The sequence below is a fragment of the Rhea americana genome, unplaced genomic scaffold (assembly GCF_003343005.1).
Source record: "Rhea americana isolate MKP2758 unplaced genomic scaffold, rheAme1 scaffold_541, whole genome shotgun sequence".
Taxonomy (NCBI): Eukaryota; Metazoa; Chordata; class Aves; order Rheiformes; family Rheidae; genus Rhea; species Rhea americana.
Window position 1 is genome coordinate 73,202 of NW_028186692.1, and position 23,893 is coordinate 97,094.

General features: G+C 39.8%; 1 protein-coding gene across 3 annotated transcripts in view; it reads left to right on the top strand.

Moving 5' to 3' along the window:
- Positions 1-74: 74 nt before the first annotated feature.
- Positions 75-23,893, top strand: part of MIB2 (MIB E3 ubiquitin protein ligase 2) — a 52,407-nt gene continuing 28,588 nt past the window's right edge. For 2 of the 3 annotated variants that reach the window (XM_085318580.1, XM_085318582.1), the window contains exons 1-3: positions 75-381; positions 12,904-13,254; positions 15,781-15,952. In XM_085318580.1, coding sequence (XP_085174706.1) covers positions 13,008-13,254; positions 15,781-15,952 — 419 coding nt within the window. In that variant the 5' untranslated portion in view covers positions 75-381; positions 12,904-13,007. The remainder of the gene's footprint in view (positions 382-12,903; positions 13,255-15,780; positions 15,953-23,893) is intronic. The other variant, XM_085318581.1, reaches the window with a different exon arrangement.

The window sequence follows — 23,893 nt, forward strand, 5'->3', positions numbered from 1 at the left end:
GGTCTCCGGGGCTGCGGGGAGGCGCCGGCCCCCGGCTGCCGGGCAGGCGCAGTGGGCTGCCGGGACGGGTGTAGGGGAAAGCTGCGGCCGCCGCGTTCGAGCYGCTTCTGCCGCTCCCGGAGGAGCGGCCGAGGTCGGGCTCCGGTCTCCCGTGGCACGAGCCTTGACCGGTAAAAGACCGAGCGATCCTCTGCCTTCGGTGATGGTGCCCACCTGAGCTACTTCTCAGATACTGCGCTCTCTCCCTAGGCCGGTGGAGTAGGTCTGCTTTCCAGGCTCCTGCACCRAGGAGGAGTGAGGGAAGGAAACACATACAGCCCTTTGTTAACGATAGTCGTTCTCCAAAGAGTTGTGAGTTTTGTGCCCTCTCAGCTTGGTTGGGTATGTGGCTTTATTTCCTTGTCTTCTTCAGAATAAGCTGGGAGTAGGTCTGCTCTAAGTGGCGAGTCCTCTTTCCACCATGTTTAGCCAGGCTTGAGGCTGTAGTGGGATGAATCTGCTTGCTCTTGCTCCATTTTTCTTTTCTTCTCGATGACTGGTTCCAGCTGTCCCAGAGGATATAAATGTACATAATTTCCTCTTCTGAAATAGGTACTGCAGGTAAGCCCTTACTTGCTGGGGYGATACCTGAGCATGGAAAAACTGGGAGTGATTGCTTTTGGGCATTTTGTTTCACTGAAGCATGTGACATATTCTAGATAAATATCAGAATTAAAGCACGTGCTGCTCCTGCCTGCCCCCACCCCGTGTCTTGCGCTTGTGTGATATTTGCAGTTCCTTGAACTGAGAGAGAGAAAGTAGTAGAAACAAGGGCTAAATTTAAACTGAGAGAGGATGGTATAGCTACATTGAATGCTCTGTGTTTGATTTCATTTGCCTACAGATATTCAAAACCAAAACTTGCTTTCTTGACTGTAACAGATTCTAATATCTAGCTTGCTTAGACATGAGTGACCTCTGGCTTGTCTTCGTGGAGGTCATATGAACTTTGTGTTATTACTCAACCCTCTCTGCTTTTGGCTAAGAGCCTCATTAAATCCTCTGCACTTCTCTGTTACTGTAGGAGGAATTTATTTGGCTTGAATGGAATACCCTTCTTTTTTCTCTGATTAGCAGCTCTTTGGTTTTGTAAAACTACTTCCTGTGAAGGACAATGCAGTTGCTCATCTTATAGCTCCTTTCCCATCTCGGTTATCTTCTTGGTTACCTGTTGAATTGTTTGTCCATGCTTTTGGGAGGTAGGTGGGTGAATTAAAAGATTTATTTCCTGTAAATAACTCATATGGTTACGATTGGGAGGATGCCATGTGTTATGCTGAAAACTTAAATCAGAAAGAGAATGCTTCAACGGCCTTGGCAGAGCTAACAAGGTCCCTGCATTGCTCTGAGCTTCACAGTTAACATGTATTGGATGGATGATGGCTCCCTTCAAGGAGTTATTCCCTGAGGCAGCCGACAAATAGGGCAGTGGATTAGGTGTCAGGTGAGTCACGCTGTAGTCCCAGCTTTGATGTATTTTGCATACCTCATGCCCATTGTCCATGCTACTCTTGTCTGTTTCTGTAGTGGAAAGACATAATGAGCTCACTTTAGACTTGCAAGTGTGCCTGCAACATATGTTACAAGCACATTTTTAGCTTTCATTTAACAATGTTACCACCGATTCTGTTTCCTCAAATAATTTTCTTTTTAGGCTTCAACAGGGTAAAGGTTTCTCTTCTTGTTCCTAACACATAGCACAGCTCTCAGAGTCACTACCTGAGAAGAATCTTCAGAATTGTATGATATTTGGGTTGGCTTAGCTTTTTGTTTATTATGATACTGGTGTATTGTTTTATGTGTATTGGTATGTATTTCAAATGCTTATTTCTTYATGTGTTTGAAGCTCTGTGACTGTGAAAGCCCAGTGCCCAGTTAGTGCATAAAGAASCTCCTACTTTCCTGTTTTGTTTTGCAGTGGCCCTTAATCCACTACTAGAAATCTTCTGAAGAACATGCTAATGCTGTGTTATTTCCCAAGAGCCACTGCTTTTGGTTAATGTCCCTTGCTAATGGTTAGCATACAGCAGCAAGGGAAGAGGGAGCATGTGCAACATAGTGTCCTTCCACTAAAGCTTTGGTGAATGTTTCAGAAGGTACAAAAACTGAAAGTACTGCATGGTTTAGTGGTTTAAACTGTCTCTTTCCATTTTTGTTTGGAAAGAATCATATTCATGGCTTTCTGAGCTACCTTGATTGACAAGTCTGTGGCTACATGACCTACAATGGGCTAATAGAAGTTACCTCTGAAACAAGCTTATTTTCTGTATTGCATTCATGTGACATTAGTATTGGTTGCCTGCASAGGCCAGTGTTAGATGCCTATGGCTTGGCTGAAGGCTTTCTCCAACTTGATAATTTAGCTGTTCCTAGGTCATGTTTTCCCTGACTGCCTGTTCACATTTCATCTGTTTTTTCTCATCTCTGGTATAGAACTGTTTCTGGTGYCCTGCAGAATTCAGGGTGAAAGTGAATGGGCCACACCACTTGTGGCAGTACTGGTCATGCTCTTTTATTTTGAGCTGCTGTTTTCCAAGGATTTCTAGTTGTAGGAATGGAACACAGAGCTCTGAGAGCAGACAGTCTTGTTTGGTTTTCAAGGATTTTGATTCATGGGATGGAGCCAGAGTGTTGTGAATGTGCTCACAGGGAGACCAATGCGTGATTCAGCACATTCTCATTGGAAACTCTGATTGGAGTGCCCCATAAGTCTTGTGTGGGTTTCTTAGTTGTTGCTTTTTTTCCCTTGTTTGGTCCTTTTATTGTTTAAGGTGTGATCAGGTCAAATCATATTGCTGGCTCACACTGCTCCTTCTTCTCTATCTTAATAAATCATCTAATTACCATATTGTTCAAATGGTCATATTATTAAGGTTGCCACTAGCAGGAAAGAACACTTTCTTGTATTTCTGTTGAGGTTTTTGTTCTGTTCTCTCTCTCTCTCTCTCTCTCTCTCTCTCTCTCTCTCTATTATTATTATTATTTAACTCTTCCTTCTAGCCTTCTGATGGGTTGTCCTCTCAATTAAAAGAAGTACGTTTCTGTGGCAATTAGCACCTTACTCAGCCTGGGCAACCTGTTTTTCCCTTCCTGATTCTCCTGTGTGATTTTATCTGGACCCTGCAGGGCTTTATCAAATAAAGATCATGCTTTGAATTCATGCCCAGTGAGAATACTGAGCCATTTCCTCCAAGAGTCATGAGCCAATAACGTCAACAGGTCGCTTGGGAGTTCATCACTCTCAAAATACAGGCCTCTTAAACCTGTTCATTTTGTCTGCAGATGGTAGAAACTTAAAATCTTGTATCTATCTTAGTCTTCTGTGGAGTATCTCCTTTACTTCAAATTTGTGATGTATCGCTTGTTATTGTGGCCGCTGCTTGAGAGTGTAAAGAAACTGTATACTTATTTTATTGTTTTTATTCTTACCAGAGCTACAGCTTCTGAGCAATGGAGAGCTCTTCCCCCTTCAGAAATGGATAGGTGTGTGTTTGTGTTTGTGCTTAACTTCAGTCAGGTAAATATCCAAAGCTAGAATGGTGAGAGGGAGACATGCATCTGTGCAAAAACAGGCAGGGAGAGCCTGCATCAATGTGAACTTTTTTTTTTCCTGCCTGAGTAGTGTAAAAATGTTCTGCGTATAATCTTAGCAGTTTAGAATTTTTATTTCTATGGGTTAGATATCACTGAATATTACTGTCTCCTTTGAAGAAGCAGTGAGAAAGCAGAGTCTCTCTCATGTCTTGAGTCTCACAGAATTTAAGTATTTTGGCTCCTTCTGTAATGAGAGGGATACAGAATTTCCCAGGACAGGGACCAAATCCTCCAGCACTTAGACCAGCTGAATGGGGAAAATAGCAACAAAGAAAATGTGTGTACTAGYATGGTAGTAAAATCCACATTCCTTGACATGCTCCCAAGAAATTCACAAATTAAAAACTGTATCATGGGTAACACTTTGTTTCCCTGGGAATTTGTATAAGGACATAGAGCCAGATACCGGAGTTTGTATAAGGACAAAGAGCCAGGTGCTGGAGTGTGACTAGTATGGGCAAGGCYTGGAGTACAGAACTTTGAGCTAGGCTATGTGGACTTCATTTTTGGCCCTGCCACCAATTCCTTATATAACCATGTATCCATTTCCTATCTTTGAAGTGTTCTTGCATTCTTTAAAGTACTCAGCTATCCAGAGCTGAAAGATAAYATCTGTACTTCCAAAATATGCAGACTTGTAAGTGAATTGGTGTACATGCTGACYCTCAAGCCTTTTTAAGTACCAGAAGGGAAAGCAACAGCTAACTACTCAATTCATTCTACTGCTATGCAACYGATGTCTCCCTAGCCAAAGGCATGTCTGGGTAGATTGCACTTAAACCTCTTGATCTGCTTTGAGAGCAGAGAAAGGGCAAGTCCTGCTAACCAGTGCAGTAGATGCCAGCTGGTTGCCTTCTATGTCTTAATGCCAATGGCCAGAAAAGTGATAGTGATTCTTGGCTGGAGAAAGAAGGGGTCGCTGAATGCAGTGCTTTTGAGTTTTCTCATATGCCACAAATCTTCCTTGGAGAGTATGGAAAATTTAAAATACCACTGTTTCTCTATCAAGTGAAAAATATCCTAGTTCCAACTGTAGCAAGTAATCACCCTTTTAAAAAGAAAAAAAAATGTTCTTCCAYTTTTTTTCTTTTTAACTGAAATGTGATATAAACATAACTCTGAAATTTGCTGTTGACAACAAGTGGGTTCTGAGCTCTTTAGGGCTTGAGGCACCAATCTGCAAGCTGTCAGAGCCAATTAGAGCAAATGACTGGAGCTGATATGTTTTCTTTCTTCTGAAAAGAACACAGTTCATCAAAAGCCAGAAGGAAATTCTATCAGGCTTATGAGCAATTATTTTATGGGATATAATGTGAGAACTCCACTAGATTCCTAGTTTGAATATTTATTTATAATCTTTTTTAATTCTCCAGTGAATAGATGAGAACTGATCCCACCAGCTTAAACTGTAAAGCTTTTTGCATCAGTAGAAGTTAGTAGAGGGGACTACATGTTTCACAGTATTTGATGGCTGGTGTCTTATAAATCTGAATTTCAACTGGCAAACAGTATTTCACCTTTATGTGGTATACTACAACTTCTATTGTGGGAAGCCTATGACAGCTATTTATTTTTGGTTGATCAGTGTTGTTTCTTGAAGGTTCCGCTTGCATTTGTCCTGGCTAGAGCAAACATTGACCTACTGTGCAACCCAGTTTATTTCATGGGTCTAGTCCATTAGTCAGTGTTGAGCTGACTCATTAAATATACTGTACTGTGTCTCTGCTCCTGGTAAACAGTGTGGCTGATAGTGCCTCTTTCTGTTCCACTTATTTTATTGCTTGTCACTGACAAAGATCCCCTTTTGGTACATAGAGCTTACTGRCAAAAGCAGTTTGGGCTGAGACTATGCAGATGAGTGTTTTGTTTTGGAAGTAGGTTCATTTTTCTGCATCTCTTGTCATCACAAGTGGTTTGAGGTTGGAGTTTAGGTAAAGTGAAAATCCGAGGTTCAAGGCCACCTTATAGTTCTGATTTGAGAGCTCTAAAAGATGGCAAGCTCTTCGTGCATGACTTTACACTCCACTGGAAGAAATTCTCTGGCTAGTATGTTTCTTGAGACTTCAGCCATATTCAAGCTGAATGGTCTCTTGAATCTGATCTATATTGAAAATTGARGAATATGGCTCCTGTCTGAGATTTTGGTTGTGGTAGTCCTGGATCTGAATGTAGGAAGTATTATTTGTGACTAGTCTTAAAAGTACAGAGGACTTGAAAGCAATAAAGCRTAACAGACAAAAAAATCGCAGCCCCAAATTTGTACCTAAATCCAAGAAATTTAGCTTTTGGAACAAGGAGAATGGAAGATAACTCTGTAGGACTKCTGGGGTACCATCTCACCAGCTGGAAGCGTGTGGGGTGGTGATTTTTGGGGGCTATGGATTCRGTTCCTCCTAGTGCTACCTCCTCACAATCCAGGATGTGCAAACAGTTAGACACAGACATCTTGCTTTTCCCCTAAGAGCAAGTGGTAGGCCCTATGCTCCTCAGTTTCTGTTTGGTATTTTCTAATGCATTTTCCTCTTCAGTTTATGTATTTTATAGTATGAAGTAGACATGGCCTTGGGACTGAGTAATTCCATCGGTATTAGTGTAATCTGCAGGCCTCTAGCTCTGCTGTAGACTGTCTCAGATAAATTGCTGAGTGTTTCTATGTCACAATTCTGAATGAGGACATTGGTTTTTGCTTAGTTAGTTTCATTTTAGTCTAATACTGATATTTAACCCCCAGAAATGTCATCTACTCTTCTCTCCCCTGCTGTGCCAGTGATACCATTTTGCAAAATCTAGGCTAAAAAGAAATCCTGACAGTGCAAGGAAAAATATTGTTGTCATCAGTGAGCTGTGAAGCAAAGCATTGCTGAGACCTCAGAGTTTAGCACTGAACTATGCACTTCAGCCAGTTCTGCAAATCCTTTTGGTGGGCTGAGGGGGAATTTCATGGTGTTAGTCTAATTCTCAGTGGATGAATGTGTAACATTAAAATCTCTGCTAGCACTGGGAACTAGGAATTTGATTTCTGTGCTGTGACTAGGTACTGTGGATTTGCAACGTAAGTGAACTCTCCAGCCACCTTTGCGTTAGCCACACCAGATCAAGCTTTGGAAACTACCTTTGTCTCCAAAATGGAGAAGGGACCTCAGTGGAGTTTTCATGGCACCTATCTCACCTTACACTGCTTGATACCAGCATTTTTAAAGTCAAGTATTGCTGTTTTTTTTTTCTCTTCCAGGGTAACAAGAATACAGTATCTTTTCCAAACTATATTTCAGTTGGAGTTATTCATTTAGCTCTATTACYAATAGGGTGAGATATTCAGCTGGATAATAGCATGTTCTATCGAATTTTACTAAGGTACCTCTCACCAAGGTACCCTGTTACTTAGTAGTTCAAAAATCTGGGCTGAATAGCCAAATGGAGGAGAGACCCTTATAGTGAGATTTTTATTACTTCTTTTGTTTAGTTAGAATTAGATGGCAAGTCAGATTGCAAAGAAAAGTAGTGTTGTGAGGACTGGGATTCTTCCCCCCCACCCTCAACCGGGACTTGGTCTGATGTTGTTGCAATTCTTTTTTGACATGAAAGTGGTTGGCTTTGATTTACCAGTCCCTTGCTTTGATATGCAAACTTTCCTCCTTGGAAGCAAGTTCTTCCTAAGTAGTCAGTCTTACTTGCTTTAAGTTAACCTGATCCTCTGATCCTCAGTTCTACAGTCTCAGTGCATAAACAAAGATCTGATCTGACAGTGACGTTCTTTGTATGTGGAATCAGATCTGGAAAACAATAAACAAATGAGTGGGTCTTGCTGCATGTTTTTCTGTATCAAGAAACCAAACTGGTACTGGTACTGTGTTAGGTAGTGTTACAGCCCGAATGTTTGTGAATTAATAATGTAATGAAACAGCTGTTCTGAAAGCAAAAAAAAAAAAAAAAAGATCGTGTGTTATGATTTAATATTAATCTGCATACTTAAGTGACTTTTTTCATTTAGTAGGGTTTTATGTAAGTTAGCATACCACAACAGATATTAGGAATACGTTTATTCTAAAAGAGAGATGGAATACTCCCTCTAGCCTTTTTTCTTTTTTTTTTTTTTTTTTTTTCCATTACAGGCAGCCCCTGTTGTGTCTGCTGTCCACTGGCTGCAGGCTGCACAGAACCAGTGCAAATGAGCAGAAATACAAGTCATAAATAGTCCTAGTTCAGTGTCTGATAGGAAAACACCACAGAAAGTGTGCATTGTGGAAGAAGACAGTTCCCTAAAGTCAGTCTTTTTCTCATGACCCTTCTGTATTTTTCATGTTTGAACATTCCCAGATCCAGTGAAACCCTTCCCCCCTTTTCTATGAGATGCATTTTGATATCTATGGATTTACAACTATAAGAGAGTTCCTGTTGACGCATCACATAAGTAACTGGCATTAGCTTTTTTCATGTAGACAGAAAAAAACATTAGTGAGCCATAAATGTTTTGAAAATTTGATGCTCCATTCTAGCCAACAAAGTATTAGCATTAAACTCCAGGCTGAAGAATAAATAAGATCCCCAAATAGGGTATCACAAAAGAACGTGGTATTCYTAACCCTTTTGCAGCCAGAGTTTCAATCTATCCTGAATTTCCCCCAACTAACAAAATCTTATGATGCAATTAAACTCAGGTTATTTGGTTTCATGTAGATCAAGATGGAGGAGAAGGTTTTGAGCCATAAATTTTGCTGTCTGGGTTTTGTTTAGCAAAGCACATGCCTGCACATCTTACACYTCAGGGAGATTTGAGCACTTATTGACCTAGGAATTCCAAATATGTTCACAGTCTGACACCAAATTTTGCCTGTAAATGACTCAAACTATAAACTGGCATTTCAATTAAGATAGAGGYCTCTTGCACTCCTGCATAGAGTACACAGTCAATCATACATGCTTGTTAGCTTGGACTGCAGTTGGTACAGGAGAAAATAGTACCTGCAAAATTATCCACTATAGGGCAACTGGAGTAGATTTTTCAGAGCCTCCTAAAAATAGTGTGCTAATTACATGTGAGGTAAATAATTGATATGTTGCTTATAGGTCACTGACTTTTCTTAAAACAGACATTTGAATGCTAATGAAAGACTTGTGTGTAAAGACTTGTGTGTACATGTAGCAATGATTTGTGCAGCACTTCAGATAGTTTGTTTTTAGCAAAGAACGAAGTTGCCAGACAGGGCTTGGCTGCTGTCTGTGAAATGAAAAAAGAGTTAGAACAAACAGCAGAACAGCCCAAAGGCMCTATTACTAGGAAGCTGCTTAGAAGAGGCCTGCTAAAAAGGCAAGGGTTTTGTCTGAATAGTAGGGAAGCTGCTTGAGAGCAGGCAAGAGCCCGAGTTGAGGACTAGATGGTAAACTCCATCCTGAAAAGTTGGAGGGAATTAGAACAAGGAGTTTTGGGGTTGAATAAGAATGGTTTAGGTAGAAAGCAAACGTTCAGAGAAGACTCAAAAACAGTGATTTGCAAGTTTTGGAACTGAATATTGAACCTGAGAGAGCTGGAGTTGGGATGATAGCATACTATGGAACAGGCTAGTCTCCAGACAGGGCCCCTGTTCAGAACTGCAGATTGAGTACACACCAATTTCAGGTGGAGTGCTGGGAGTCAGGGCCTCCCCTAGCTTGTAGTCACACAGAGCAACCATACCGAGGGTACCACAACCAGCTAGCAGCAATAATGTCCCCTAATCTCACCTGGGATCCAGAAGTGGAAAAAAGCCCCAAGAACAGCCCCATGTGCTGGTAAATCAAAGGATTATTTGCTGTGGGTCTTGGTGGTTGCCTGGTCTGCCTTCATTTATAGTGAACATAATTTTTCTGTGAGAAGTGTATTTATCCCAGGGAGAAATTACACTGGATTCTGCTAATGAGAGGACATGTGCATTTGCTGCTGTGGTGTCTTGGGAGCTTGGCACTTGTTGAGGGGAAAGAAATGTCCCTGAATTTATGTATTTGTGGCAAACTTAAAATAAAATACTTGGAGTGACTAGGAACCACTTCAGAAGCTTATTAATAAAAGAATGGTTAGAGAAACTGGTCCTGAGTGAATCAGGTGTCTCTTTGATGCCATGTGCTGGCTGGGAACGATCCTTTTGGATCCAGATTTGAACTGTAGACCTTTGTTCTTGTGTAGAATCCTACTGAACAGGAAGACCAACAAGGTCACCACAGTGTCTTTTGGAATCTTGAACTGTCTCTTGAAGAATGAGCAGCATCAGTTTGATTTCTTGCTTGCACTACAGTGAAGTTATTCTGAGTTTTTGCTGACAGAGGCAGAGTCTGTCATATGCTCAGTTCCAGGCCATGTGTGCTACGTATCTCTTGAAAGCTAGTAAATGTTTTGAGGTGTGCCCAGTCTACACTGTACTGCTCATTAAGTACTTATCAGCACTRATTCTGTCAGCCCTGATCCAAAAGGATCATTTGTCTGTTTTAGAGATCCCTGTAAACATTTGTATCCATTTCATCAGGTTACTACTTYTTGCAAATACTGATTTCTATTGAGAGCTGCTTATAGCTTTCATAGTTTAACTCTGTTTTCCTAGTCCTTTCACGACTTCGTGGTGCTTTCCAATGGAAGTCTTGTCAGCACTGGTTTACTATGCTGCTACTGCTTCTTCTACCTCTGTTTCACAGAGAATGATGAGCTATAGAGATTACTGGGATCTAGATAAACTCTGAGTTTCCTGCAAATTAATATAATAACTCAAGGCCTTACGTAGTTTTTCTACGCTGCTATTTTACTATCTGTGTGACAGAGAATCTCGGGGTGGGGGGCAGGCCTCAGGAAATGCAGTTGTTGTAAAACTTAAATGATGCATTTCTCCAGGGCTTTTTCTGCAAGTGCCTTTATTGTCAGCTTATGTATTTCAGTGGCAGTCTGAAAAGGGGATGTCTGTAGCATCCCTCTAAGTAAAGAGGTGGGAAGGTACACAGAGCAAACAAAGTTTTATTAGTATGTAGGTTGCAAGTTTCTATGACCAAGGCAGTTCTGAACTGTGGTTGGCATTCTACTGYTAGACTACTCTGTTGAGCCTGCGTCACAGAATCTGTATGTGTCAGTCTGCTCTGCAGTTTTTAGATCAGGACCATCTTCCGTTTTACTGCRGTGACTTAAATTTTGTGGGTTTGAAGCACAACCTGGAATATTCTTTTATGATGAATTATTTTTGAAAGTGATACTGCCTTCCTTGAAATACTAAGTGTTGTAAAGACTGTGATGCTTCATTCATTCCTAGGGAGAGCAGCATGGTTCACTGAAATAGTATAAAGCTTTTAAGGTTGGGGAACAGCACTTTCTCCTCGTTTAACAAATTTCATGGATGATAGTGCTACCTTTTCTCAGTKCACAATTACTTTTCCTTCTATTATTATTTACCTCTTCCCACCGGCTCATATGGATTGAACAGAAGGATTTTTATTTTTAGGAGAAGCCATGTGGTGGTGATTGAACTATGTTTCTCCTGTTGTACCTTTCTACTGTTGGCAGTTTCCATTTGTTTTCTCTCCAGTGGACTTTGACTGTCTTGACTGGTTGATATCAGCCCCCTTAAAAAAAAAAAAAAAAAAAAAAAAGTAGTTCTGCCTCTTAGTAAAAACAATATCTGTTTTAATTACTCTGATCTGGAGGAAGAGAAGATCATAAAAATCTCTTAGGTTTTGCAATGCTTTCTAAAAAGGGTGTTCTTTGGTTTTGATTAAATTCTGCTTTCACAAATACAACAATGAACATTGGTGCGCCTTAAACTTTCAGCAGTGTTGCATCTGTCTGCACAAAGGAAATCTAAATGAAAGCATTGCCCAAGCCATCTTTTAGTGATGATTAGAAAGAAAGATGCTGCAAAGTTCACATTCGCTTTTTCTGCTGCTCTCATGTGAGAGGTGTTTAGAAGTCAGTGATGAGTAGCAGGAAAAGCCTGAAGCTATGGAAATGCTAAAGCTGAACAGAAATCAAGCCCTTCCTGCGTGCTAGAAACTTGAGTCTGCACCAACCTACTCCTCCATACATTCAAAAAGGGATATTTGGCTGGAGGAAGAGTTTATTTTTAGGCTTCAGTGGTTTTGGTTGCTTTATGGGTAGGCAGTAGTGTTAGAAACATGTCACATGGCACAAAGATGCTCCCAATGCTATGTCTGAGTAGACAGCATGTTAATTYGTCCACAATTCCACAGAGCAGGGCCTTGCAGCTGGTTTGAAGTGGCTCTATGTCATGGCAGTTGGTAAGATTCACTGTACTTTCAGAGTCCGAGCAATTTGGCCCTTAGAATTCTGTGCTTTTGAGACTTTCCAAAAACTGTGGAGGTTTTGGTTAGCCTAAGAGGGAGAACCAGGAATCCCAAAGAGAAAAGAATGTTATGGTAGAAAAAGTTAAAGCGGCAGCTTTATTGAAAAATGGTAGTAGATGCTTCTTGAATTGCTCTGTCCTATTGTTCTGGTAAAGAGTTCTGTAAACCAGGCTTTAACTGTCTGTTTGATTTAATTAAAAGTTGTGGATGTGATGCATCTATGTTGTACTTGCTTCATTTACCAATTGCTATGGCAACAGTTGGAAAGGATATCCCAAGTTTTACTGATCCCAGCACAGACTGTGGTGCTTACTGTGTAATAGCTACCCATCCTTTCATGTTCCTGCTGTAGCTAGCATTGATATTTTTCTGACACTGGCATTTTTTTAAACTTCTGGAAAATGGACACATTTCTTTCATATGCATCTTTGAAACTTCCTATATCCTGAAATCAATCCCAAAATGGATTTGCTGGGTAAGTGACACTCAACACTGCAGTGTTGTGGTAAGATGTATATAGAGAGTCTTCCTCAAAAATTCAGAAATACTTTTTTTTTTTTTTCCTAAAATCATGCTGTTGGTGTTTCCCTGGTTCTCTTTTCCAGCTTTAACCTCTGTGTATTTTGTTCCTGTTGCCATTGTGTCATGGGTAGCTGTTGCATGTATTCCTGAATTTGAAATCAAAGGCTGATAACTGGAGTTTGGCCTCTTTTTGATCTCTTTACTCAGTATCTCTTCTCACATTGTTAACACCATAATAGGATAAGTACTTTGAGCTGAGGTTTGAGTTCTTCTCTTTTGGGAAACATAGAATATAGAAAATGTCCTGGCCCTATTTGTTCAGCATGAGTTTGTGCACCAAGGGTATGAGCTGAAATGGCATCCATTTTTCTTCCTATGAAAGTTACTGCTATGATGTGCTGAGTGACATTATTTAATTGTGTGTTGTCTCATTAGGTATGCTAAACATAATGCTGAATGTGCTGGATGTGTTGCTGACAATGGTGCCTGTCTCCAGGATCCCCTGCTTGGAAAAATTTTGAGGATTGTTGTGCAGAGCAATGGACTTGGACCTCTATGCCAGCATGCAGGTTGGGATGCGGGTAGTCCGTGGAGTGGACTGGAAGTGGGGCAGCCAGGACAGCGGTGAAGGGAACGTCGGGACTGTAGTTGAGATTGGTCGGACAGGCAGCCCAACCACGCCAGATAAAACTGTGGTAGTACAGTGGGATCAGGGCAACAGAACAAATTATCGAACTGGATTCCAAGGAGCTTATGACCTTCTTCTGTACGATAATGCACAAATCGGTAAGTATGATATGGCAAGATGCACAGCTGCTAGTACTGTAAAGCAATCTCCTTTCRCATACGTAACACCTGCTTCACCTGCTCCTTGCCAAATTAAATGCTAACATCTCAGAGCCGTATCAGAGGCTTGGCTGATGCAAGCCTTTTGCTACCACCTGTCCATGGATTGGTGCTAAGCAGCAGTGTAGTATCAGCCCACTAATGGCAACAAAATTCATTGCTTGGGTACATTCGCATGCAGAAATTAAAAGTATCTGATCTAGGAGATAGAGAGAGCTTAAGAACTGGGCCTATTTGCATGTGAATCTCTATTCAGCAGTGAGCTTTTTAGTGAAGCTGAGAAAAGTGACAAACTTGTCTGAATCATCTGTGAAAATATGGCTGCTCCTTAGTAAGAATTTGTGTTCATATTCCCTCCTTTCTTTTGATTTATTTTTTTTCTTTTGAATCTTATCTCATAATTTGAAAGATGACCACTGCACGGTTTTAAACAGCAGAGACAAGTCCAAACTGTAGCTTCCTGAAATACTTGTAAATATTGCAGTTCAGGAAGAATTTTAAAGAGGAACCAGTGTCACTTGGATATCTGACTCAATAACTTGAAAAATTGTGTTGACTTGTAGTTTTTGAGACTCCTTAAATTTCTTCACATCCCTTGGAGACCTATTTTTCTATAAATCTAGTCTATCATCCTGTTTTAAAGCATAATCAACTATTGACTCTTCTATGTCATTCTAGACAGATTTCATCATCCCCATGTTACTGGTGGATCCAAAGTACAATGAGATGTTTTGAAAATCTGTTCCCTTGCAAGTTTTGGGAGTAATTGTTCTGATAACAGTCTTGCTGACTTTGTCATACTGTTGAATTTTAGCATGACTTTTAGCAAAAGAGTTCCTTAGACCAGGAGATGGATACTTCATGCTACATATGAAAGGAGCATGCAATTTAAGTGTTCAGTTGTACAGGGCCAAATTCTGCCATAAGGATTATGTTATAAGCCCAGAGCAATGTACCTGAGGTTAATTGGGTTAAATTCTGCACTAGGAAGGTCACATGTAGGAAGTGTTTGACAGCTCATCTTGCCTTAAAACAGCTATAGATGCTTAAATGCTTAAAATTATTTTAGAAGTTTGGGAAGGAAGAGGGAACGGGATACAGGTCTTCAAATCTGGTTACCTAAACTATGCRCAGAAATGTGGTAGAATACATATGCTTGGTCTTATTTTTTTTTTCAAAATTAAAGATGACATAGAAGCAACAAGTATCCAGCACACTCAGATGGTTTCTGCTAAGACTCTTAAATCTACAAATAAGCATCTAATTTTATTTGGGAAGATTCCATTTTGCTTTTTGTTAATTTCAGTTTTGCAAACTTTTTTGTAACAGAAATTCTTGCTTCACAGATTAGAAGTGTGCATGTGATGAAGAAGAGGTGAGAGTGGATACAGATGTTGCTGCTCTTCTATGGCCCTAATTTATATGGCTCTCATAGAAATTGGGTTGAAGATACGTTCTTCACCTCTGCCAGTGAGCTGCTCTGGCTTTGTGTCAGTGCTGCTCAATCCAGACTATGCAAGACAAAAACACTATTTTGATAAGTGAATTGAACTGTAGGGAAGAAAACCATATAGGAGAGAATCAAAAGATGCTCTTATACAGCTTAATTGTAATAAATGAGTTCAATTCCATTACTTTTTCCACATTCTTGTGTTAGAAGTCATTAAAATTGAGCAAGCTAATCCAGAATAAATGAGATGCCTTTGCAAGGTGATATCAGCTCTATTACTTGGGCCCCATTGTTTAGGCTGTATATGTGAAGCTCTTATTAAACTTTGTAGTCAAAGTTATGTTAGTCTGTGCAGAATGCACTTTCAAGTATTAGTTGTGCTTCTTTATGATTAATATTTCCTGCCTTACACAGCAAACAAAACAGTTTAAGAGTCAAACATCAGAAAACTGAGCAGCCAAAAATTGTTACAGGTAAATTATCCTGATTGAGCTTATTTGCTGTAGCTGTGCTCACTCAATGGATAAAGGGCAGGAGTTACCTGTTGTTGAGTGAAAACTAATATATTCTTTTAAGCGGCTCTCTAATACAAAATCTGTTCTATTTTATTGTACGAGATGAGTTCTATTCTTCCAATATCAGTTACTTTCATTGGCTGTGCCCATGCAAAAGAAGTACTAAAAATGAGTTGCCTTATTTTGCAATGGCAATGGTGGGATAGAGCAGACATATGTAAACCACCTTCACATCCAAACACATGTGATAATAGTGTGTCTTTGCCTTAACATATTAAACCAAGGGAGAGGCAGAGATTACTAGCTCAATCTCGATGCCATCTTAGTGCATTTATAGGGCTTCTAATTTGCTCTGATTGCAGCTTTATACATCTCCTTCAGTACATGTTGCATGTAATTTTTCTGTTTAAAACGTGCTAATATAGGCCTAGTAGCCTTGTCATTCTTGTTTCTATGAATTTTGTGTGTGGATGTTTTACTACTTTTCTTTTATTTTCTTAGGTGTCCGTCACCCTAACATCATTTGCGACTGTTGCAAAAAGCATGGGATCCGGGGAATGCGGTGGAAATGCAAAATGTGCTTTGACTATGACTTGTGCACACAGTGTTACATGAACAACAAGCATGATCTGTCTCACCCCTTTGAGCGCTATGAAACAGCACACTCACAGCCGTAAGTGGTGCTACAGAGGAAGTCTAGTTAACCATGTTGAGATTTATAGGTTGCTATTCTGTAGGCTAATACAAAGCTTGATCTGGCTCATGGAGCTGCCTGAGAAAATAGAGCAAAATTTTCTTCTCTCTTTTTTTTTGTTTTGTTTTGTTTTTTTTTCCCTTCTCTCTTTCCCTTTCCCCGATGCCCAGATTAAATAATGTCTTTGAGGTGCTCTGGTATTTTCTGTTCTCAGATAACTGAGTGACCATGAAGAGGCTGACAAGAATCTTGCACTTTCAAATTGGTGATTTCTTCTCAGAATCTGTACTATTCCCTGAAGAACATTATCTCATATAATCTGTACTGTACACATTAGCATTATCAGGAATGCATTAGCATTATAGGAGTGACTATGGAACAGTATCCATAATCTTATGCTCATTCATAACATGCCAAAACATGGAAGTCTGTTCTCCTGTCCTAAGGAAGAATTGAAAAATAACATTAACAGTAGTTTTGTTTGCTCCTACTAAGGTGGACATGAAGATGAGTCTTGTAATCCTCTTGCTTTTAGGAACAATTGTAAAGAATTAGCTTTTTTCTCTGTCACTGATTTTCTTTTTTACTTTTGCCTTGGAATTGTCACTGTGCGTTGCACGTATCTATGGAATGAAAAGTGTAATTTCTTTGCTAAAGACAGTGGTGTCTGATTAGCAGCCCTTCTTCCTCCCTTATGGGAAGTTTTCTTGGGAGTTGATGATAGTTTTGCCAGCGTTGTTGAGCTAGGCTTCTGAATGGTAGCACAGGGATGGATGTTGCTGTCCAAAGATGTCCTCACTGAGCTTTGTGGCTTGCGTTTATCTACCAGATTAAGATGTTTCTTGAACCTGTGTTAATGTGACAATCTGTCCAGATACTGTTGTGAAATGAKCTTTGGGATTTGCTCCATGTACATGTGTGTTCACACGTTTTCTTTGAGTGTTTTTACAATTAGCTCCAAGTAGTTATTCAGAGGCACCTGATTCTGTCTCTGTTTAAGCTCTGGGAATATTCTACTGTTAAGGTACATGATCTTTCTCACATTTAAAAAAATAAAATTAGATTAAACAACAGTTGTTGTAAGAGTTTGCACTGTTGTGGAAGTGTCCAATTTACTGGCTGTTGCAAGGGCTCTGCAGGGCACTGCTGCTTTGGGCCAAACAGTGGTGAATTCTTTTGAACACTGGACAGCACTGTTAACTTTTCTGACTCTCATGGGGAACATTGATACTTTTTATCAAGAGGCAGATCACTAGGTGCTTATCTCATCAGAACTCTTATCCTTTGCAGATCTTGTATCCCTTTCTGAGTAGTCTGGATAGGTAAAGACGCAGAAAGCACAGTTTGTCTCTCCAAGATCCGTGTCTACCCTGCATCCAGGCTGTTGGTTGAATTTAAGTAGTGATGTGCTTGCTGTCAGTGTGAAGGAGGAGCTTGGAAGACTGCCAGTAAACTTGTCAAATCTAGTTCTGTTCTGTGCATGTCACTTCATCTTTTCCCAAAACACTGCAAGGAGGGATAACGCTTCACCACCGCTCTGAAATACCACCTGAGAAACATCTAAGCACTGGAAGTCTCTAGAGATTGAGATCTACTAGAGCAGAAGTTAATATCTGATAACACTTGCTTCTTAGTGGCTTTTTTGATTTTTTTTTTTTTTTTTTTTTTCTCCCTACTTCCTTTGCTTTTCTCTGAGTCTGGTTGAGCATGGGATAGAGAAGATGATATAAATACAATTATTTTTAGTTGATAACAAGAAGTCTGGACATAGGCCACAGTCTATTATACCCCATCTTTTGTTAAAACAGCAGTATTCTGACTTGCATCAACTGTGTGTTAGCAGGAACAATGCTCTTGCTAACACCAGACAGCTAATTTAAAAAAAAAAAAAAAGAGAGAGAGAGAGAGAGAGAGAGAGAGAGAAAAGGAGATCCACAGTATAAACCTGTTGGACGTGGCCATGGTTTCTGGGAGCCTAAATAAGGGGTGAGAGAAAAATGCAGCAGTAATTTTAGTTGAACTGTATATGATATCTTTCCTACTCTTGCTATTTGGTAGGTGCTGAATGTACCCACACTGAGAGATGGAGTGAAATTAGAAATCCGCAGTGAAGAAGCTTCTGGTTATGGGAAGCTGCAATTTTAAACATGAATGAAAGGCATGTATTGTGATTCTTAAAGCTGCTAAGCTTGGATGAAACAGGCTACCATAAGTGCTTTTTGGTTTGGTCATTTGATGGAGTTGATGGTAGAATACTGTAATGTAACTGCAATGCAAGTGGTTTTTATACAGGAGCTTTCATATGGAGAACTGGAAAACTGAAACAATTTTACTGAGAAATGTCTTGCAGTGCAGGAGAAGGAAGAAAATGGGAACAGCTTTGCTTTAGTGCAAATGTAATTCTGTAATTTGCTAGTCTGGCCTTCTGTATATTGCTCAGCATTAAGAATGGAAAGTTCTGATTAAAAAGAAGCAAAACAAAATAAGAAAAAAGGAGATCAGCTTTGAACAATAATTTCATGATTTATTTGGAGCAACTGAGGTCTGAGCTGCAAAGACAATGCCCTTAGGCAATGCAACATGCTTTTTGAAGAACAAATTGCTTGCTTATCCCTGAAGCCTTAGCAGTGACAATAGGAGAACAGTCACTGCAAAGAGATTATTGCATAGATCATTCATCTCAATTTTTTTTTCCTCAATAAAGTAGGAGAGAGAACCTTTGGCAGTTCCCCAAGGACCCCCCAAAAAACTGTTCATTTAAAATGATATGATAACTGCTTTGTAGATTTGGGTTTTCTTAGGATTTTTTGTTGTTGTTGTTGTTGTTACTTGCTGTTGTTTGAATGGCTATGAATACAGAATGAGTCTCCTTTTAGAGATTAAGGTTCTCATCTCCTTTCTCCTACAGGGAGTTTTGTGATTATTTAGACTGAGAAAATGAACAACTCAAAGCACAGTAGTGTTTTGCTTTCAAATCCCAGGCAAAGTGCTGTGATTGGCCCGCTAGGGTATTCATTGAAGAAGCTTATAAGGGAGTGGATGGTGGAATAGCCCACCAAATTTGATAGTATCCCATAATCTTGGATTCACATAACAGCAGAAGGGGCTATATCTATACTTATCTATATTGATAGTAATCCTTGGGATTACTGTCAATGGGATCCAATTCAGAACCATGGAATACAGCTGTATTATGGAGCTTTCACGGGGACAGTGGTGGACATGAACCATCTCTCTAATGGAAGATCAAGAGCTAGGAGTTTACAGTCTCTGGTCTCAGCCCTTTGTGAGAGGGTGTCACCATGCATCCCATCTTGCAACTGGCACCATTGCTGTTTCTCTGATGTAGGAAGCAAAGGCCTCTAGTGGGACAGCTTCAGAGCATCTCACATGAGTGTGACAGCCTTATGCAACAAATTGCTGCCACCTGCTCTTCTACAGCCAGACTCACAACATAGCACCTGTGCAGCTAAATCTAGGCTAGACAAACATGTAAATTTTTGTAGTGGCTCACTAATACCAGGATTTTAGAGATTTTAAGCCTGGATAGGTCATGCAGAGAGTTCCAGTCAGTTTTCTGAAGAGGCCAAGAACACACCTACCTGAAAGCTATTTAAGGTCTCCAATGACTGGAGCTTGAACCTCTTTGAAAGATGCTACAGATGGAAATCTACTGTTTCTGGCATTTTTCTAGGCTTATTTTCCAGCTGTTTCCTCTCTGTTCTTCACTGTCCCTTTCAGCACTATTCCTTCCTTCCCTCACCACTTTCTCCAGTGACAAATTTTCCACAAAAAATGAAAAATTTATTAGGTCAAACTAAGGCAAGAATCTGTTCTTAATAATGTGGAATTGGGGTATGTTTATCTTTGGTTCAGTCTTTATAGGATAGGGGAGGATGAAAGGGAGGAAGAGAGACAGATGAAGGGAAAGAGATGGCCAACAGCAATAAGCCTCAAGACAGAACGCAATCTACAAACACCTGAAGATGTGCTGTAGACTTCTGGTCAAAAGCTATATCAAATCTTGCATATGATTGCATATACACAGTGAGTGAGATTAGACATCTAACTTCCCCAGTATAAGGTCCTCAACAGAGAGCAGTGCTTAGGGAAAATGAGTAAAAAATAAGATGTCTTTGTATATTGTGCTCTATTTTTTTGGTAACTGACGATTGGTGATATACAGACTTTCTAAGCTAGAGCTTGAATCTAGACCATTGAGTTTTGCAGTGTCCAAAGATGCTGTCTTTACAAATGTACTGATTTTTTTTGTTGCCTACAATACTAGATATGAACTTGGGATGTTGAGTCTGATTCCTGACTGTGTTAAGACTATGGCATCTCAGTCTCTCTCTGTTTCCTGGAAAATAAGGATGAGGKTTTTTTTTGGGGGGTTATTTGGGTTATAAAATTTTGCAGGGCATGCTGAGTGGAATATTTTGTTTGAAATATCTTGATTCTTCTATCATCATCTAGTTTGAATTTTATAGCTGTTAGTTTTGAGAGAGGCTCTCATCCTTAGATTAAGTGAATGGACAGCTTGGTTTCATTGAAGACCTGGGGTTTTTTGTTTGTTTTTTGTTGTTTTTTTTTTCCACATGATGTTGTATCTGCTTTCTGAATATACGTGCTCAGTAACTAAAAGATAAATCAGCATCTGTAAGCAGGGTAGCAAGTGAGTTTTGTCCTGGACTAGTTTCGTTTGTTGTCACAATCAATGGAAAGTGCCAGTTGCCTCTGCTTTGGACACTCTGATTTGCAGGCAGCCTTACCTGCTTGCAACATCTGGCTGCAAGTCTAATGTCCTAGTGCTGACTTCATTCCACTGCCTCTCCTCAGAATGTATTCCATTACTGTGAAATAACAGGGTAAGGGAGACCAGATAGGCTGTAATTAAGTCCAGTTTGGGGTGATGTTAGTGATCTGAAGATGCAGGTTTGGTGTTTGCAGAGGTGATGCTTGTGTAGGAAAAAGTGAGCAACCTTGAGTCAGATGTGCATTCCAGATTTAGGGGGTAAGAACAAGCAGAGCAATCTAGCATTCTTGTTTTGTGGTTTAATGGAGCAAAGAAACCAAAGGATGGACCAGATTTACTCAGCAACTTGATGGAAAATTTGAAAGATTGAAGTGTGTAAACTGCTCAAAATCTTTGGAAAGAATCCCATAAGCCCTTCTAGGATTTGGGATCAGATAGTAGGAGATCTAGTAAAGGCAAATATTAGACAGGAACTGTGCAATCCTTGAGTAATTACCAAGGAAGTAGCAACAACAAAAACTGTGAGGCAAGTGCTACCTCATACTAGCTTTATAAAGTGGACAGATGTCTTGCAAAAAATTATCGTGCTTCCCTTATCCTTCTATATCCCCCCTAAGAGGTTTTCAAGTAGTTGTTGAGCTGTCTAAGGGAGGGAAATAGATGAGAGCTGCATGTCATATTAGAAAGACTGGCACAATCTTGTTTAGTTTGACTTGGTCACTGTTTTTCCTACACCCTTTTTTTTGCTCTTAGTGCACATGGACTGGCTAGTATGATTAAGCCAAACTTAGATTAGATGGATGCAAATGTTGCTTTTTAAGTGGATTGGCCAAGGGGGCTGGGTGTTTGAGAGCTTCAGCAAATAGACTAGGTTTGATCTGTAGGTCAAGGCATTCTGGTTTGAATCTTGTGCAGCTGACCACTGGGCATAGTGAAAGATAGTTCATGCCCTGATGAAATTACTGTCTAAATTGATGTATCAGACTTTTAATTTAGAGAAATTTAGAAGGAGATAATATGCAGTAAGATGAAGTGATTTGCTGATGGCTGTGCAGTTGCCCCACAGCAGATCCCAGAAGTTAACCCACATCTCATGAATAAAAATCTGTTAATCTGATATCTATATTCTTCTTCTTTTCATTGGAAAAGACTTCTTTGTCTTTGCAGCCAGAAGGTTAGGGCTAGAAGGKTCAGGCACTCTCTGGTAAATTATGCAAATAATCAGGTCTGAGATACTCTTCCTCCTCTTATGCAAAATGTTAATATTAATATATTCAAGAACTACTAGTAGTATTATATTCCATTGCAAAAGCAGCAATAGCATTTTGTAACTGTCGCCCTTTCAGGGAGGATGGAAATTTAAATTTCAGAAAGGGGAGTGGTGCATTTGACCCAAGCTATTTGCTAGTCTTCGTTCACCAATCAATCACATTCTTAACAACAAATTTAAATTCTACTGTGGTTTGGAGAACAATGGAGGTGAAAGTGACAGCAAACTATGTGGATAAGTTTTGTGTAGTGTAACATAAGAAATATTTATATATTCAGTATTTTCTCACTTTGTTTTTTATACTGTAGTCACAACGGAGTCTGCAGTTATTTGCAGCAGTGATTCTTAAAACAGCCCTGTCTAGTTCACCACAACTTCTAAATCTGGTACATTAAAAGAACAAATGCTTGTTATCGTAGAGGTATATGCAGTGCAGACCTATTTAAGGCAGCTTTAAAAATATGATAAATATGTGACTGATTACACTGTAAACTTGAACTAATTAGCTGATTGCCAGCTTCTGGACATTTGTTTACTAGTCAATAAATGTGATACAGCTTTATTTACCATAGCAGTCTCTGCAATGTGTGTTGTTTATGCACACAGATTAAACACAGTTTAAGCTCAGTCAGCTTAAACTGTTGAATCAAGAAATTTTAATGAGTAACGTGAAATTATCCCATGATGATGCATTCATTTCCTAACATACATTTTTTAAGTGTTCATTAATACTTATAGTAGAATTTTATTTAAAAAACAACATTAATTGCCAGACTATAAGCTATAGTCTGTGCCATCTTAAGAAAAATATGTAATTTACAGAACCCTAGGGTATATCCTCACACTAGCACTTCTCTTATTTAGCTTGGAATACTTTGTTTGATTTGTGGAATGCAAAGTTATCTGAGCAAAATTGCAAGCAAAAAAAAGAAAGCTTCACCAAAACATTCTTAGCCTGTGTTTTGAACTAATAGTCATGTTTAAAGGATGATGAAAAAAATATATCGCTTGTGATTCTACTTGGGGTGCTTTATCATTCCTTTGAGAGCTCTCTAGCATGATTGAGAACACTTTCTGTCTGCAGTGCAGGATTGAATCTCAGGTACAGATACATTTTTAGTTCATATTTGGTAGCCTAAGTGTGAAATATTACCCAGCTGTGGCTTTCCTAAGCAGAGTGTGATATGAGTTAGATCTGGAGGTTAGCAGAAAGACAGCAAGCTTCCATCCCTTATCTTGCCCAGCTAAGACTGCAGAAACATACATCAAACTATGCCTTAGCAAGAAAGCACAGGATTGACCTATGGAATTTCTTGGTGAGGATGGTTCCTGAAATAGGTTTACGTGATCCTGATCTCTTACTTGTTAGTGTCCTTGTCTTAGCCTGGTTCATGCTCAAGCAGTCAGCGTATGCCTGTCTCCCTGTCATCTGTTAGAATTTCCTTCCTTTGTGCTTTACTGGAGGTGTTTCAGTAAATGCTATGTTAGAGAGACTAAAAGAATCTAGAATTTCTTGCATCACTGAAGTCAGTTTTACCCCATCCCAGGGTGGGGTGTTTTGGGGGTTTGTTTGGTTTGGTTTGGGGGTTTTCTTGTGATTGCTTGTGTAGATCATTAGATTTCCTAAGGGAACTGTGGATTTGTATCTGCTGTGAACTGGGACTTTAACTCCCAGCTATGCCTCTCAGAAGAGATGGAATGATTTAATTAACACTGTGTTTATGTCTGCTACGTTTCTGGGTGGCATTCTCTTCTGTTTTCCAGTCTTGTGCATTGTGCTTGTCTGTTCAAATGAGAATTTTCTGCAGAGGGGAAGTCAGTCTTGCAAGGTATGTTAGTTGTACTGGGTATCCTGACCTCAGCAGGGTCTCAAACCTCAGACCAAAAAGGGTCT